Here is a 16,094-nt window from a genome sequence, read left to right on the forward strand (position 1 = left end):
TGCAAATATTGTTCAAATAAATGTGAGTAGCTCTATAAAGCATTATCCTACCATTTAAAAAGTTATGCTATTAGCTGCAAACTAACCCATCATTTATAATGAATTTTCAATACCCTTGTGTGTGAATAGTTATTCCTTTTACTATATTAATACTTACAATATTATTATGAATATATTATTTGTACTTAAGTGAATTTAAAGTATGAGTTGTATTGACAATATTTATATTTTCACCATTTACTTCCATAGTTTCTGTTTCATAGTCTCACTCATATAAAACGTATAATATAACATTTATTATTTAATAATGTATGCATATAATAAATGTTATAATCTATGTTTATAATAAATGTTTAAATAGCAATAGAGACCTTGAGACATATCTAAAATGAAAAATTAAATTATAACAATAGTTTTTTATGTTTAAATTATTTTTCACTATGTTTGAATTTAACCAGTAATAATATTTTTTTAATCCCCTGAGCTCCATGCTGAATAATGCTTAAATATTGTGTGTTATGACAAAAATCTAGATTACTACAAAAAAAGCGTAGCTACAACTCAAAGCTTTTAAAATTGTTTCATTCTAAAACTAGAAATATGATAAGAGGAATTAATAAATTATCACCTTGAAACATATCTAAAACAATATTATAATATTTATTTAACTGCTAGGCTTAAATACAATGGAATGCAGTGAAAGCTATGTACAGCACTTTCTAAAACAACTGGTAAATCTTAACAGTGTTGAACATATTATTGATAATTCAACCAACAAATTTTAATAAATTTCTATATTTTAGAAATTGTGCAGCAATTAAAACTGTTTTCAATTTTAATACTTTAGCTATGAAACATTATTTAGTTGAATATTAAAAGAACAAAAGTAAAAAAAAAAAAGCTTTTCAATATGTACTTGTATTTATTTACACTTTTGAACTTGTTAAATATTTCTAAACTTTCACACAAAACTTTAAATTACATTTTGTACAATCAACATACAACAATAATATACTCCATTCATGCAATTATATGAAATAAATAATGTTTCCTAAATGATCACATTTTACGATGGCAAAGATGATGACATATTTTAAAATACATATGAAATAAGGAACATGCAAAGATGGTCGTTTATAGTTAATCTATGATATGTGTTCTAATAGTACTCTAACACATTAATGCACATACTCTCATACTCTAATAAAAATTTGCAAAGCAAAAATTACAGTGTAAGAATTTTAAGCAAATCTAAAGTCCTATTTGACAATGAATTAATTGTGCAGTGAATTTCTTTCTTTTTTGAATAAAACTATAGTGTGGTGAAAGATTTTTTTTCATGTGTTTAAATTGTATTCAAAAAATTACATTTTAACCATTTTGACAAAAATAAACTTTTCATTATTGTTGAAAAAGAATGGAATTGTTGTTTATTTTATGTTGAGATTATTTCTAGTTGAAATAGGGTAAAATTGAGGAAAAATGTTTTTTCTTATCTTATAAGATGAAATTTAAACTGCAAAAATATTATTTAAAAAAATTAATTTAAGGAGAGAAAAAACTTTACTGTTGAAGTAAATAAATAAAATTGTTTATTTGATACTGATTTCAAGTTGAAAAAATAAAATTGTTTTCAATATCTTTTAAAAGGAAATTTAGATTAGAAAAATACATTTTTGATTTATTACTTCACTCAAAGATTAATTGGCAAAAGAAATTGAATCGAAGTTTGTTTATTTTATTTTGAGAACATTGAAGTTGTAATTGAAAATTGAAGAAAAATATTTTCCATTATCATTTAAGAAGAAATTCAGGCTAGAAAAATATTTTATTTTTGATTTATTACTATACTTAAAAATTTATATGCAATTTATTCTCTAAACTTGAACAAATTTCTCATACTACATTAAAAAGATAATAAAGATAGACAAAAAAATATCATATTCATATCATTAAAATCTCTAAATGATACTTGATATGTATTCATTTCCATTCCTTTGAATTGATTTAGCAAAATAAAGTTAAATTATGATTTTTAATTTCCATTAAAAAGGCAATAAAAAAATAAACAAAATTACCATAATTTAATTATTTCTTTTTGCCTAAAGCGCATGAACAAATCAATTTAAAGAACTTTTATAATTATATATGTTATTGTTTTTATAATTTCGCAAAACATTATTTTACTTCTATGATTTGCAGCACCAGTAATTGTAAGAAAAATTGTAAATTATATTTTTTCGACTTTATTTAATGCTTGTGTTAAAAATTAGAATTTATTTTATAATTTTACAGTGTTCTCCCTAAGCATTTTTAAAAGGGTATCTCATCCTTTTAATCCCTGTAAATGCGCCCTTTTTGTGAAGATAGGCCACTATTCTTTAATAACACTGCTTTTTTATTCAGATTTCATTTTTAAGAAAAATTATTCAACTGTTAGAATAATAATTGCATACAAAATTTATCATTGTTTATAGGTTTAATTCTGATTGCAATTACAAATATTTACTTTTTTAGGATTATTCTCAATTGGTTAAATATTTATAGGTTCTTCTATTTTTAAGAAAGGTATATTAATAAATTTTTAAGTGATTTTAAAATTATTTTGAAATGAAAACCTTTTTTTAAAAAATATGCACCTTTAAATGTTTATATAATTTTCAGTATAAATTATAGAAAAATCTTTCGAGCTGTTTATCAAAAAAAAATTTTTTAGTTTACTTTTTTTTTAAAAATTTATGCCTTAATTCTAAGGCTTTAATTATTATTCATAAACTACAAATTTTTCTCCTCTTTAGATAATGAGGGAAAATTATTTTTTGAAATGTACGCATAAAATAGTATAAGAATTGAAAATCAAATTCAGTTTATAATATTACACATTTTGATAGATTTTTACAGTGTTAAGTGAGTGCCCTTCCAAAACTCAAAGTGCCGTTTCTGCGAGGAAGTTTTTTTTATTCCCAGGGAGAACTCTGTGTTTATACTATGTATTTTCAAATCCTTAAAATATATTTTATTTAGATTTTAAATGTAAATACATTATGCTATTTATTATTATATATTCAGTGACCAATACAGAGATACTTATTTTATTTTTTTTATTTGATGCACAATTGTGCTTTAAACACTTTAAAAAGAGTTAACATTTAAAATAACTATGATAAATTATTCAATATTTTCAACAATTAGTAGACATTTAGCAGACAACTGATTCAATTAACAATTAATACCTATCTAGTACTAAAAATGTCCACCTCAAACTGTACATCTTTCGACACACATAATTTTTCATTTAATTATATTGAAAGACTATCTTAAAATCTCAACCAGCAAAATGAAATATTGAACTACTGTTAAATTTACCACATTGAAAAATAAAATTTTAAGCATTTAAATTAAGCTTATTAAACATTAAACAACATATATTCCAGTACATTTATAACAATTTCATATTTAACTTTATTACAAAAATAATGATTTATGAATGCATAAATAACTATTTAAATTGAAATTAATAAAAGTATCATAAACTATTCATGTTCAGCTAAATTAAAATATAAACACTATTAAATTATTGCTGTAGAAAATAAACTGATGATCATCTCAATATTTTACTATTTCAATGAGAACCTACAAGAAATAGAAGACTTGAAAAGTGTACACACTTACACTACATTATTTAATGTTTTTACAATATTGTTATAGCACTCACAAATTATCATGTCTCTTTCAAATAACCAAAAAGTTGTTACACCAACTTTATATCTATCAACAATGAAAACTATTAAAAATTGAGATTTAATAGATGCAAGCTATGCAATCTCTATTTCATTATAGTATCATTTATTGTTTCTTAGCCCTGATGAATGCTGATTTATTCATTTTTAAAATTATTTCATCTACTTGCCTGTTGAATAATTAACATCTACACCACTTTGTCTTATGTATTTAATACTCAGTAATGAGGGAAAGATTTATTTTAAGAATTATTAAATTACTTAAATACTTGCAATAAAGTTACGATTTTAATACCATAATCGTATTCAAATTACCTGATGTATAATTAAAATCTATATTTTACTTTTCTATATGCATTTAATGTTCATTAGTGAAGGAATTATTATTTTAAAAAATAGCATCAAAGTTATTTTTATAATATCAGAACCATTTTTTAATTATTTGATGAATAATTAGTACACACAACTCTCTTATATATATTTAATACTCATTAGTGAATGAATTATTTTAAATATTAACGATAAATTATTTGAAAAATAACATTAAAAATACAATTTTAACCAAGTCTTAATTTTCTTTTACCTTTGATTTCTCACCACCATTGCCATTAAATGCAGAATATCTGCCTTGTGATTGGTCAAAAATAGTTCGTGCAAACTTAACCTTTAAAGTCAAGATGTCACCCAACAAAAAAGCGTTAAAAATGTTACAGCTGAGTGAGAAAACAGTACATTTCCTTTTTAATCAATCGAGCGGAAACTAGTACTGTGATCGAATTTTGTTTCAGTTGCATTAACGTCTTATTTAGAATATTATAGTCTTAGATTTTATCTTAAAACTTTAGCTTTTCATTTTTAATTATATAGTACAAATATATGACAAATAGTCTAATATATATTAGAATAATACATAGGAGGAATCTTTGGTTATAAACATTCTGTTTACCTAATTTATATTTTGAAAATCTGACTAGTGCATATATTTGTTAGAAGTCACACACATTATAAAATGTTAAAAAATATATTTGGTCAATTGTTAAATGTCAAAAATCGAATCTATAAAAATATGACTAGAACTGGAAACAAATATTAAAAAAGTGATGAAACAGACTAGACTGTTGTATGCAGTATTTGAAAAAAACAAATATAATTAATCAATGTTAATACAATTAATAAATAGAGTTAATAATTAATTAATAATGAACTTATTTTACATATTGCTTGAAAAATAAAGTTATACTTTATAAACTTTTGATACTTTTAGAACAATTATATATCTTTACCCTAAACATACTACACATTTTATAGTTTATGATGTTTAGAGATTTATATAAAATGATTTGAGGTTTAATGTTTATCAATACAGTAAAAAAACTTTAAAGTGAAACCTAAAAAATAATTTTGATAGTTCAAATATGTAAAAATGTTACTTATAAATAAAACTAAGGTTATATAATGAAGCTATTAGAAAAATAAATATAAAAATTGAATTGAGATTCGATAAGCAAGAATGCTGTTTTACTGCAAATATTCAGTTTTCTGCAATTTAAACATTTGCATTGTAGTAAGAAAAATAAATAAAATACATAATTTGTTACTTTAAATAGCTAATATTAATACTTGCAATGTAATTTCTTGGGCATTCAAGTTCAATCACAACATTGCAGTTTTTGCTAAATTTCATTAGGTAAATAACACGCACAGCAACAATTACAAATAACTTAGTTATGAATCACTTAAATATACAAAAAAATTAACGATTTATACACTTATGTAAACTATCCACAGTTTAAAAAATATGGCACAAAATAATTTGAAATATAAAATTGCAGGCTTAAAAAGCAAACGCTGTATGCAGAGATCAAGGAAAGCAATAAAATAAATAGCTTTTAAGAGTCTTCTTTCTTTGTGGTCACAGACACACACACATTTTAGGAGAGCCCAAATAAAAGCTGCAGTAATTTGAATAAAACCAGTGTTATATTATCATTTACTAATAAAAGATACCAATTAATAACGAATGTTAATAATAAATGCTACCTACTGAAACTCATTAAATTATACATCATTTAATCCTCTCCAGATTACATATTCAGGGACCCCCACCAGGGGGGAAGGTGGGCACAGGATGCGCCCACTTAAAGCTTGGGGGGGAATTTTTACACTAAATAAAACGAATAGTTTGGGGGGGAATTTAGAATTTGCCCAAGAATGCGCCCAAAAGCTTGGGGGGTGGGGGCCACTGCACATATTTGAATTGATGAATTCATAAATAGGCCATCGACAGTAGTTTCGGAGCAAATTGGTACACATGCATTTATAAAATCAAATCATGACACATATTTTGAAGACTAAATTCATTACATCAAAATCCAATAAATTACGGAAAACAAGTCTGTTAAAAAAAAAAAGAATATGTAGCATAAGTGCTGAAGAATAAAATCAAAGTTAAACCTGGAAAAGTGCTAAAACAGCGTAAGCCCAAAATGTGTCTTCCAATAGATTTAAAAATAAGACAATTAGATTTAAAAATAAGAAAGTTAAACTCAAATTGAAATTTAAAAATGAAGGGAAAGAAACATATTGGAGCACATATAACACTCAACGGTAATATATAGAAAAGCTCCGACTTAAATGCATTTATGTTCATTTAATTTTTATATTTCAATTTAAAGGTAGTTTTTGTATTTTTAAACCAATTTACTACAAATGTAATATTTGTATTTTTAAATCAATTTACTATGTTAATTCATAATTTAAATCTCTTATTATTCTCAATTGGGAAGATATGTTTTTTATAACTTATTTTTAAAATCTTTTTAAGAAACTAATAGTACTAATGTAGACCAGCAGTATAGCCAGTATTCATTTTAAGAGAGCCCCGGAACTTATAAGGTATAAAGTTGAAAAATTGATACATAATGAAACCTGTCAAGTTGACCGTTTGTCTAAGTTGAGCTCTGCTTCCAAGAACTGAATTTAGCTTATATAATAAAAGGGAGAAAAGCCTTTGTAAACTAAACACCAATTTTGTTTAGCAGAGATATTGAATGTTATACTAAACCCTTTATAAGTTAAGTTGGGTGAGGAAAGAAAAGTTCGTGTTTTTACTGATTGGTTAAATAGTATAAAAAGCTAATCTAACCCCCTTAATAAGTTGACCAAGTGAAGAAACTACTTATAATAGACTTTTGCATAAAAAGACACCAAAAGAGTAAAACAAAATGAATTTTTAAAGTTAGTAATGAATATAGAGTTAAGTTTTCTAATTATGTACGTTTTTGTGTACACAAAAACGTGCATAGGATATTGTAAAAGGATGCATAGATATTGTAAAAGGTTATTTTTATTAAGTAGCTGGAACACAGCACTAAAAAATATGCTTATTTGTTAAGATGGATTAGGTATTTGCTAAAAATATTAATTACATTTATATACATATTGATTGGTAACTAATATAAAAATTAAATCACATACGAAATTACAAAAAAAAATGACTCAAACTCCCTCAATAAGTTAAATACTAAAGCAACGCACCATAAATGGTCAACTTACTCAAGTTTCACTATATTTTTATTGTACTCACTCATTTTGGAGTAGGTAAATGAGTAATTTCTAGTGTGGGGAAATATGTTAACTCCCTGGTTACACACCAGAAGTAAACTAAAGTAATTCTGGCAGTTTTCATCCTCAATGAATCAAAATACTGCACCAATTATTTAGCCTTCTCCTGAACAGATCTGCACCTTTGAATATGGCACCAGTGGCAAGTGGTATCAGAGCACTATGCAATTGCACAAATTAATTTATCTAGAGTAGTTCATGGCAGTTTATACAAAACTTCTTCTCCAATCGAAGACAAGAAGACAAAAGGGATGCTCTAGCTCAGAGGGGTTGGTCAATGAGGCAGAAGATTAGGAAGCAAGGCTGAGGAGTCGCAGCTTTCTGGAAGACGAGATCAGAGAGAGTAGAGGTGATGGCTTGCACAGCTCTTTTTTTTTCTTGTATCGCTAATACCCTGAGCAGACGCTTTGGAAGCATTGTTCTGTGGACAAGGGGGAAAAAGTTACTCCTTTGAAAAAAAGTTCATGATCAAATACAATGAATTAAAAATATAAAAAAAATTAAGTATAAAAGGATGAATAATAGGTTTAAAAAAATTGCTCCCAATTTAGAATGAAATGTTTTACCGTGGTATTCCTTTCGAATATGTGGTTTTAAGTTGAAAAACTAGTTTTCTTGGACTTCATAACTTTTATTATATGGATCTTGTAGCTCATACTATATATACAGGTTAGTATTCCTATCAAAATGGTTGGTTAAGGCGTTGCTTACTCTGATATTGGAAAGCCGGGACCACATTGTCTGACTGGGGTTAAAATTATGTTCCATTCCTGCCGCTGTTTAAATATAAAATCCTGAAAAACAGAACTAGCTGCTTGGCCATGGTTGGGTGGAATGTACAAGAGTCGTGCTTGTCTTGATAAACCAGACCTATACATAATTTTGTAATTGCCACTCTTGGTATTTAATAATGATTTTGTGTGTTCTTTGAATAATTCACATAGTGTTCAAGTTTTATAAATATGTGTATATATATATATATATCTTATAAACTTTATAAACTCATTTTAATTTTGTGAGTTTAAATTGAATATCTAATTTTCTAGAATTAAGTTGCACAACTTTATAATACGTAATACTAAGAGATTTTTTCTATACTGTACTAAAACTCAAGCATTTTTTAACATTAATAAATTTTTTTACATGTATAAACGAAAAAATATAATGGATTTGAAAATAAAAATTTCTAAATAATCTCAGAACCTTAATGATCATATTTTGAAATTATATATATATATAGTATATATATACAGGTGATTATCAAAATAATGGAAACACTTGTGAATAAAAGGGACATTTAAGAATTCGCTTCACAAGCATTAAAATATAATCTTAGCTACCAGTTTTTTTTAACATAAAAAGTACATATATTAGACGGTATGCGAGAGCTTTAGCAGAGTTGTCTACGTTTTGATTTTTTGTCAGAAGCGTAAAATGTCAGACCTCACAGATTTTCAGAGCAGCCAAATTGTAGGAGCCCGACTAGTTGGAGCAACAGTGACCGAAACATCCCAGCTTTTAGGCGTTTCTAGAGGTACGGTGTCTAAAGTCCTGACAGCATACACACAGCGCGGAAAGACAAGCTCAGAAAAGCAAAATAGTGGACGGAAGGAGAAGCTGAGTGAAAGAGACCGACGGGTATTGAAGCGGATTGTAATGTCTAAAAAGAAAACAACTGCAGAGAAAGTGACCGCAGAGCTCAATCAGCATCTGGATTCTCCAGTGTCAACAATTACAGTTAGGAGATACCTTCATAAAGAGAACATTTACGGCCATATTAATAAAGGATTCCTTCAAAATGTAGGGTGTTTCCATTATTTTGATAACCACCTGTATATATATATTAAGTTCTTACTACTGGATAAAAAAACTAAAATAGGAAAAAAAAGTAAAGAGTCAATAAGATAAAGAGGCAATTTCTTCTTAGGCACTACAGCCGGTTACCGGCCAAAGCCGTCTCAGTCAATTTACTCTATCTAGATCTATCTGATGCTGTATTTCTTCACCTACTAACTCCCAAGTCCTTTAACCACTTTTCTACTTTATCTAACCATCTTTTTCAAGGATCTTTTCTTTTTCCCTCTCGTGTTTGGAAGGTTATTTTTTTTCAAAAAAGGATTTTCATCGCGATATTGAAATACATGTCCTAGCTACCCTATTTGAGAACCATTTTTACTATGTTAGGTTCTTTGTACTTAGATAATAATTCATGGTTGTAACGAATTCTCCAGGTTCCGTTCTCTCTTATTGCACCAAAACATTTTCTTAATATTTTTCTCTTGAAAGTCACCAGTTTCTTTTTGTCAGCATTGTTAATTGCTCAGCATTCGCTACCATATAAAACTATTGGTTTCACTAGTGTCTTGTACAACTGTAGTTTTGAACTGATGGTTTTTCAATCAATGATATCAACTGTTAGTCATGTTGATTCTATTTTTGATTTCAATTTTAATGTCATTATTATTGTTTACTATTGCACCTAAATAATTAAATTGAGTCATTTGTTCAAACTTGATTCTGTTTGTTATTACTATGAATTTAGTTTTTTCCTCGAAAAAGACAATTTAAATATGCTTAAATAAACTTAATTGATATAAAAGCAATTTTAATATGGAATTCAGAAAAAAAGAATTACCAGTGAAATATGTTTCCATTGATACACAGGGCATTTTATGTTATAAGTATTATATTTCCTTTCACTTTTTTATTAATTTATTTTTTATTACTATTTTATTCAATACAGTTATACTCATTTTTCTATCGCTAATTATAATGTATAACTTAATGGACAGTTACAAACATAAAAAGCAATCACGCAAATTATATATCACTTTGATGCATGTATGAATAAAATTCTCTTATAATAAGTCATGTTTTAAAATCTTACTTGCGCTTAAGATTAGGATACTGATCGCAATCCATCTTCTTCAGCATCCTAAAATTAAAACTGAAAATTAAAAAAAAAAATTTCTGATGTTTTTTTACTTTCAATTTTCATAGTACCTAATATTAATAAACAACATAACATAATAATGTGATTGAATAGTTTGAATAATAATGTTATTCTTAATGCATAATGGCTAAATTCTTCAAACTTAAATACACCTCAGATGCAAGGGCTTCTTAGAAAATAAATTATGTTAAGATGGGGCATGAATTTATTATAAAAACTTTTCCTACCCTCATTGCATTATTCAGTAAGTTGTTCCAGAATTTGAACAATGGTTGTATTTTTTTTTTCTTTCTGATAATTTTTAAAATGTGAACTGCTGTTAAATATCCTGCTAATTGTGCAACATGGGAGCCACAACGGTTCAGGGCATAGCACGTTCTTCCTCCAACAAGGTGGCCCAGGTTCAAATCTCAGCAATGGCTGGTCAATACCGATTCTGCTCCCAGGTCGCACCAACCACACTGGCATAAAATATCCTTAGTGTTAGACAGATCATGGATTAAATTTTCTTTGTCATTAGGCTAACCGTGAGTGGGGTTTTGTTGTTTTCCTCTTCATGCAATGCAAATACAGGTTAATTCCATTCAAATGTCCTCCATGAAGGCTAGTTTCTCCAAGTGTTTGTCAGTGATTGATTCCCCTTGTTTTTTTTGGTCGAATTAAAAATTAAAAGGCTACAACTTGGGTTGGCTATTTTGATTATAAAATAAAATTGTGCAGTATAGTAAGTAATTTTGCTTGCAAAAACTATATAAATTTTATCTGCTTATTTTTAAAACTTGTGAAAATAATTAATAAAACTAGTTTCAATTATTAAAATTAATAAAATGAATTAATAAAATGAAGTTTCGTGTTCAAATATGGTCTTGCAAATATCTACGAGGAACAGTGAGGTGACTGACAATAAAAATAATTCGTTGGCAGTTGTAAAGTTTAAAAATATTAAAGAATTTATAAAAGCAGACGATTGTAAAGTCTAAAAATATTAAAGAAATAATGGGTTTGCAAAATCATAATTAAAATAAAGTAAACGCNAATAAAAATAATTAGTTGGCAGGGATAGAATTAATTGAAGATAGAATAGTTAAATTAGTGTATTTTGTAATAATTATACCAATTGCACAGAACTATCTAAAAAAAATAGCTCAAGAGAGAGACTTTAAAATGTATATGCAAGATGTTCTGTTATGGCTGATCTTAATGTAAATAGCTAGAACTCTTGTCAAAAATAAAATAAGAAAAGACATACATGATAGGGATCTCATATCAATATTTTAGTGAAGAAAAATATCAAGGCTGTTAAAATCTCAAAAGTTCAGGAAAACTAGATTAAAAACATCAATAGTACTTTCTTTAATGCCCAAGGTGAAAGACAGTTATAAGAAACATGCTCACATTTTGTCCTGCAGTGAAACTGATTTTAATGCTTTTGCCTTCCTATTCATATTTTTTAGTTTGCTTAAAGGTTAAAAGGTTTAAGGATTGTAATTTGCAGCCTATTATAATTTTTTATATATATAACCATCGTTGAACAGACAACCCAATCTTTGGGTTTACGGCTACTAATATTCAACTATGTAGCCTTGTAATTTTGAACCCAATCCAGAAAACAAGGGGAACTCCTAAATCAAGTATTGGAAGAAATTTGCCTTCGTGGAGGATTTTTCTGATGGAACTAACCCGCATTTGCGTTACATGGGGAGGAAGACCTCCCACGGTTAGTCTAACGGCAAGGGGACTCTAACCCATGATCCACCGAGGATATTTCACATCAACACTGTGGTTGGTGCAAGATGGATGCGGAATTTGTATTGACCAGCCGTACCCGGGTTTCAGACCCGGTTCACCTCATTAGAAGGCGAGCACTCTATTCCCTGGGCCATCGCGGCTCTGTAGCTTAATTTGTAACTTAAATGTGCGTATTTTTTAAAATTTAATTTTTAACTAATATTATAAAAGTATAATATAGTAAGAGCAATACATATAGGACACGCTGTTTAATATGTTCTCTTAGCATTTTGCTTCTTGTATTGAATTTTCTCTGCAATATTTATCAGAAACTAGTTATTTTATCATGATTATGTAAAGTTTTTGAATTTTATTGGAAATGTTTATAAATTAAACGATAGAAAAAAATAATTTTTATTATTGCAGAGATCATAATAATGANAAATTATTTAGCATTTTGTCAATGTATATAGTGCTTAAAAATATTTTTTGAGTGCTTTAAAAATACTTAAAAGATGCTTATTTTTTGTTGAAAACTCTGCCTGCACACCCTGATTGATATAAAATTAAAACTCTACTAACCTGTGAGGAGTCCTTAATGGCACTTAAATTTTGGTTATCTAAATTAGCTTCTTGTAACTCTATTAGGAGTCTCATTCTGTTTTCATTCTGAAATATATTTGAATACATACATTAATAATATTTCTTAAATATACAATTAAACCAGAGACACTTTAAATATAAATCTTGTGATACCTCAATTTTGATTTTTTCTACGAGTCTCTTTCTTTCTAACTTCAGTTTTTCCAATTGATCTGCCGTTTTGCCATCTTTAATGCCCGACATTTCAAGAAAAGCAATATGAGAATCTTTTTCACTTATAGTTGCAGCAAGTGCTTCTTGTCTATGAAAAGAATTATATTATTAGAATATAATATAATGAAACACATGAATTACTATCATCAGAGATTAAAATATGCCTAAATATTCTATTTTTATTTTATATTAATAATATATAGCATTTTAATTTTTTTGATGAAGAAGAAAAAAATATTACTAACCTCCAATGAAGTACTTGATAAATATAGTTGATAGATAAATGAAATAGTTAAATTTGAAGTTCTTAACCCCCCAAGCTTTGAACCACTATTTAAAATTATACTGAAATTTCCCTGCCATGCACTACTGTAACAGCTATACAACTTGTAATATTAATTAAATTTCCCTCTTTATTATATTGATTTTTTTTTCTATTTTAAGTAATTTTTTTTCTCTTAATTTTATTAAAAAAAATATTTAATATTATAAGTATATTTCAAAGAATTCATTTTAAAATTATTTAAATTTCAAGATAATTGAATATTTAAACAATTTTTATTATTTTGCTTCATTTTCTTAAAGAAGTTATTTAATATTATAAGTATAGCTTAGAAAAATATTTTAAAATACATAAATTTTAAAAGAATTTAAATTTAAAATAACTTTTCTAAAATGTAATTATTAAATATTTTATTTAAGAAATTTGAACGAAATAGTAAAAATTACTTATCAATTATTATTACAAATTCATTATTATTAACTTATTATTATTAAAATTAGTTAAAATTACTATTTAAAAATCAAAATCTATGAACTAAAATTAATTAATCTATAATTTTTTTTTAAAAAAACTAAAGAAGTTGTTTGTTTTATTGAAATAATTCAAAAACATTAAGAAATAATAGCAAACATTAAACTTTTAATACTGAAAAATGTTGTTTTAAAAATTTTTTCAAACTAATTGAGAAACCAAATGCTTCATTTAAAAATATAATTTTTATAGGTAGAAATGAAAGAAAATTATATAAAGCATATTTATTTAAAATCTTAAAAACAAACAATTTCTACATACAATTTTATTTAATGGGCCTGTTTCACGACAAGAATAATTTGGAGCCCGCTCCAAATTTCTTCAACTTTTAATCAGTGAATTTTTGGATCGATTCAATTCATAATTTTACTGTGACATCATTATCCTTTATTTTATAATTCTTCTCTCAATTTTAAATATTTCTATATTATCTTTCTTTAATATTATGATTTACGGTTTTTACAAACTTAGAGAACATTCCTACTGAATGTGATTGGACTACTTAAATGCACCAATCAAATTATCAATTTCTAAATACATGTTTCATTTGAATTTTTACTTTGATAAAAAAGTTACAAAAATATTGTCGTTACAGCATTGAAGAAATATTTTGTTTTAAATTGAAAAGTTTATTTTAAAAACATTGGAATTCTACTCAAAATTGTTTATTTATAATAAAAAGAGAAATAAAAGAATTTCTTTCCACTTTTCTCTTAAAGTGAAAACCGATTAAACTGTTTGGTTTATTTTCGAATAAAATCGTCAGAGCAGTTTGGAGCGGGCTCCAAAAGCTCCATGTTAGGAAACTGACCTGATATACTTAACAAATATTGAAAGGATCTTACTTCAATTCAAGTAATTGTTCTAGGTGGAGCTTCCTCTCAGTTATGAGTATTTCCAAATTCTTTTGTGTTTCAATCATTTTGACTTTTAAAGGAGGACAGTTAGTGCAGCGAGCATTGATACCCTTTTGAAGACCAATAACCTCAGACTGCAACTTCCGAATCTTCAATTTAAAAATACAGAACAAAATCAGTGAAACATAGACATTAAAAATCAAAACTGAGTGGTTAAAATTAAGCTGACACAGTTCAGAAACTCTTAGATCCGGTTCTACGGAACAGATCTGAATAAAACTTTTAAAACATATGATATGCAGAGCCTGTGCTAAGCATTTGCCACCCCGCCAAATCAATAAAATCATAAATTTGGTGGGTAAAATTGTGTTTTAGACAATGATTTTTTCCACTGGAAAGAAAAATATATATTTAACTCGATCCTCAAAATTACATCAAAATAAATTTTTCTAAACCAATCGAATTGGGTCCAAATATTATAAGCCTGAGACAAACTATGGGGAAAAAATTCATCATGGAAAAAAATTCATCAATTTCTATGGGAAAAAAATTCATCATAAAAAATTTTTAAGATTTGCATTTGGCGGAGACTTTCAAAATTGGCGAATACTTTTGATATTTGGCTAATTTACAGGCTAATAATTTGAAATCATTAGCGCACGCCAAGGATCTGTAAACCATAGAGGAAAGGTTTAGATCTGAAATTTTGCAAACAGATGATACTGATCGACAGTAAGAAAAAGAACAGTTCAAAAATCAAATAATAACAGGATATTTTAAATATTTACATAGTTGAGTGCTCAATGTGCTACTTTATTGGCAAACCAAATGGTGAAAGTATACCACAGAAATATCGACTTTATATGCTTATTATTTTATCAGTATAGCTATTGGCGTAATTTCTATCTAAGTATTTGTTCTGATGAAAACTTGAAATGCACGATAAACTTAACATGTAATTACAGTTTTATTCGTTTTTTTCAGAAGAACCAGAACTATAAATCTCAGAGCCTGTTTAACAACCCTATATAAATAATAAAAACAAGCTACTGCAAAATTAAACAAGTTCAAAAAATTTCAAGAAACTAAATTTTTTTAAATAATAAAAAGACACTAATGGTGTCTGTCCTCAGGTTGCTATGCCATCTTATATGGTTTGCTCGGCAAACCATACTCGCTTCTTATAAATCTATTTGAAATGCATTCCTGGGTAAAATCTTAAGAATTTAAATCAATTATTAAAATATTTAAAAGAAATTCCTTTTAAAAAATTAAAATTTTTAGACAATAATAAGTTATTGAATGAAACCTTTTTAAATTGAAATAAATGATGGGCAATAGAAAAATTTCCATTATGGCAACATTGAATATACTCACCAGAAGAATTTCTTTTCTTTTGCCTCATAGCAGTAAAAAAATTACTTTTTTCGATCATGGAACCAATGTTATGTTCTTCAGCAACTTTGACATTCTTTTTACATTATACTTAAAAAGTATGACAACATGACTGATACTCATTTTAAACCTTTCATCATGTTTATTTTACTATATTCAACAGTTGT

General features: G+C 26.8%; 1 protein-coding gene across 2 annotated transcripts in view; it reads right to left on the minus strand.

Moving 5' to 3' along the window:
* Positions 1-641: 641 nt before the first annotated feature.
* The window catches only part of LOC107449667 (uncharacterized), a 33,892-nt gene continuing 18,439 nt past the window's right edge, over positions 642-16,094 (minus strand). Inside the window, exons 6-10 of one of the 2 annotated variants that reach the window (XR_006226224.2) lie at positions 14,521-14,681; positions 12,802-12,949; positions 12,628-12,714; positions 10,252-10,311; positions 642-7,785 (exon numbers count right to left, since the gene is read on the minus strand). Coding sequence is in view for 1 of the 2 variants with exons in the window: in XM_043051568.2 (XP_042907502.1) it covers positions 10,264-10,299; positions 12,628-12,714; positions 12,802-12,949; positions 14,521-14,681 (432 nt within the window). In the remaining variant the exon portion in view is untranslated. The remainder of the gene's footprint in view (positions 7,786-10,251; positions 10,312-12,627; positions 12,715-12,801; positions 12,950-14,520; positions 14,682-16,094) is intronic. The other variant, XM_043051568.2, reaches the window with a different exon arrangement.

This window comes from Parasteatoda tepidariorum, chromosome 5 (assembly GCF_043381705.1).
Source record: "Parasteatoda tepidariorum isolate YZ-2023 chromosome 5, CAS_Ptep_4.0, whole genome shotgun sequence".
Classification (NCBI taxonomy): Eukaryota; Metazoa; Arthropoda; class Arachnida; order Araneae; family Theridiidae; genus Parasteatoda; species Parasteatoda tepidariorum.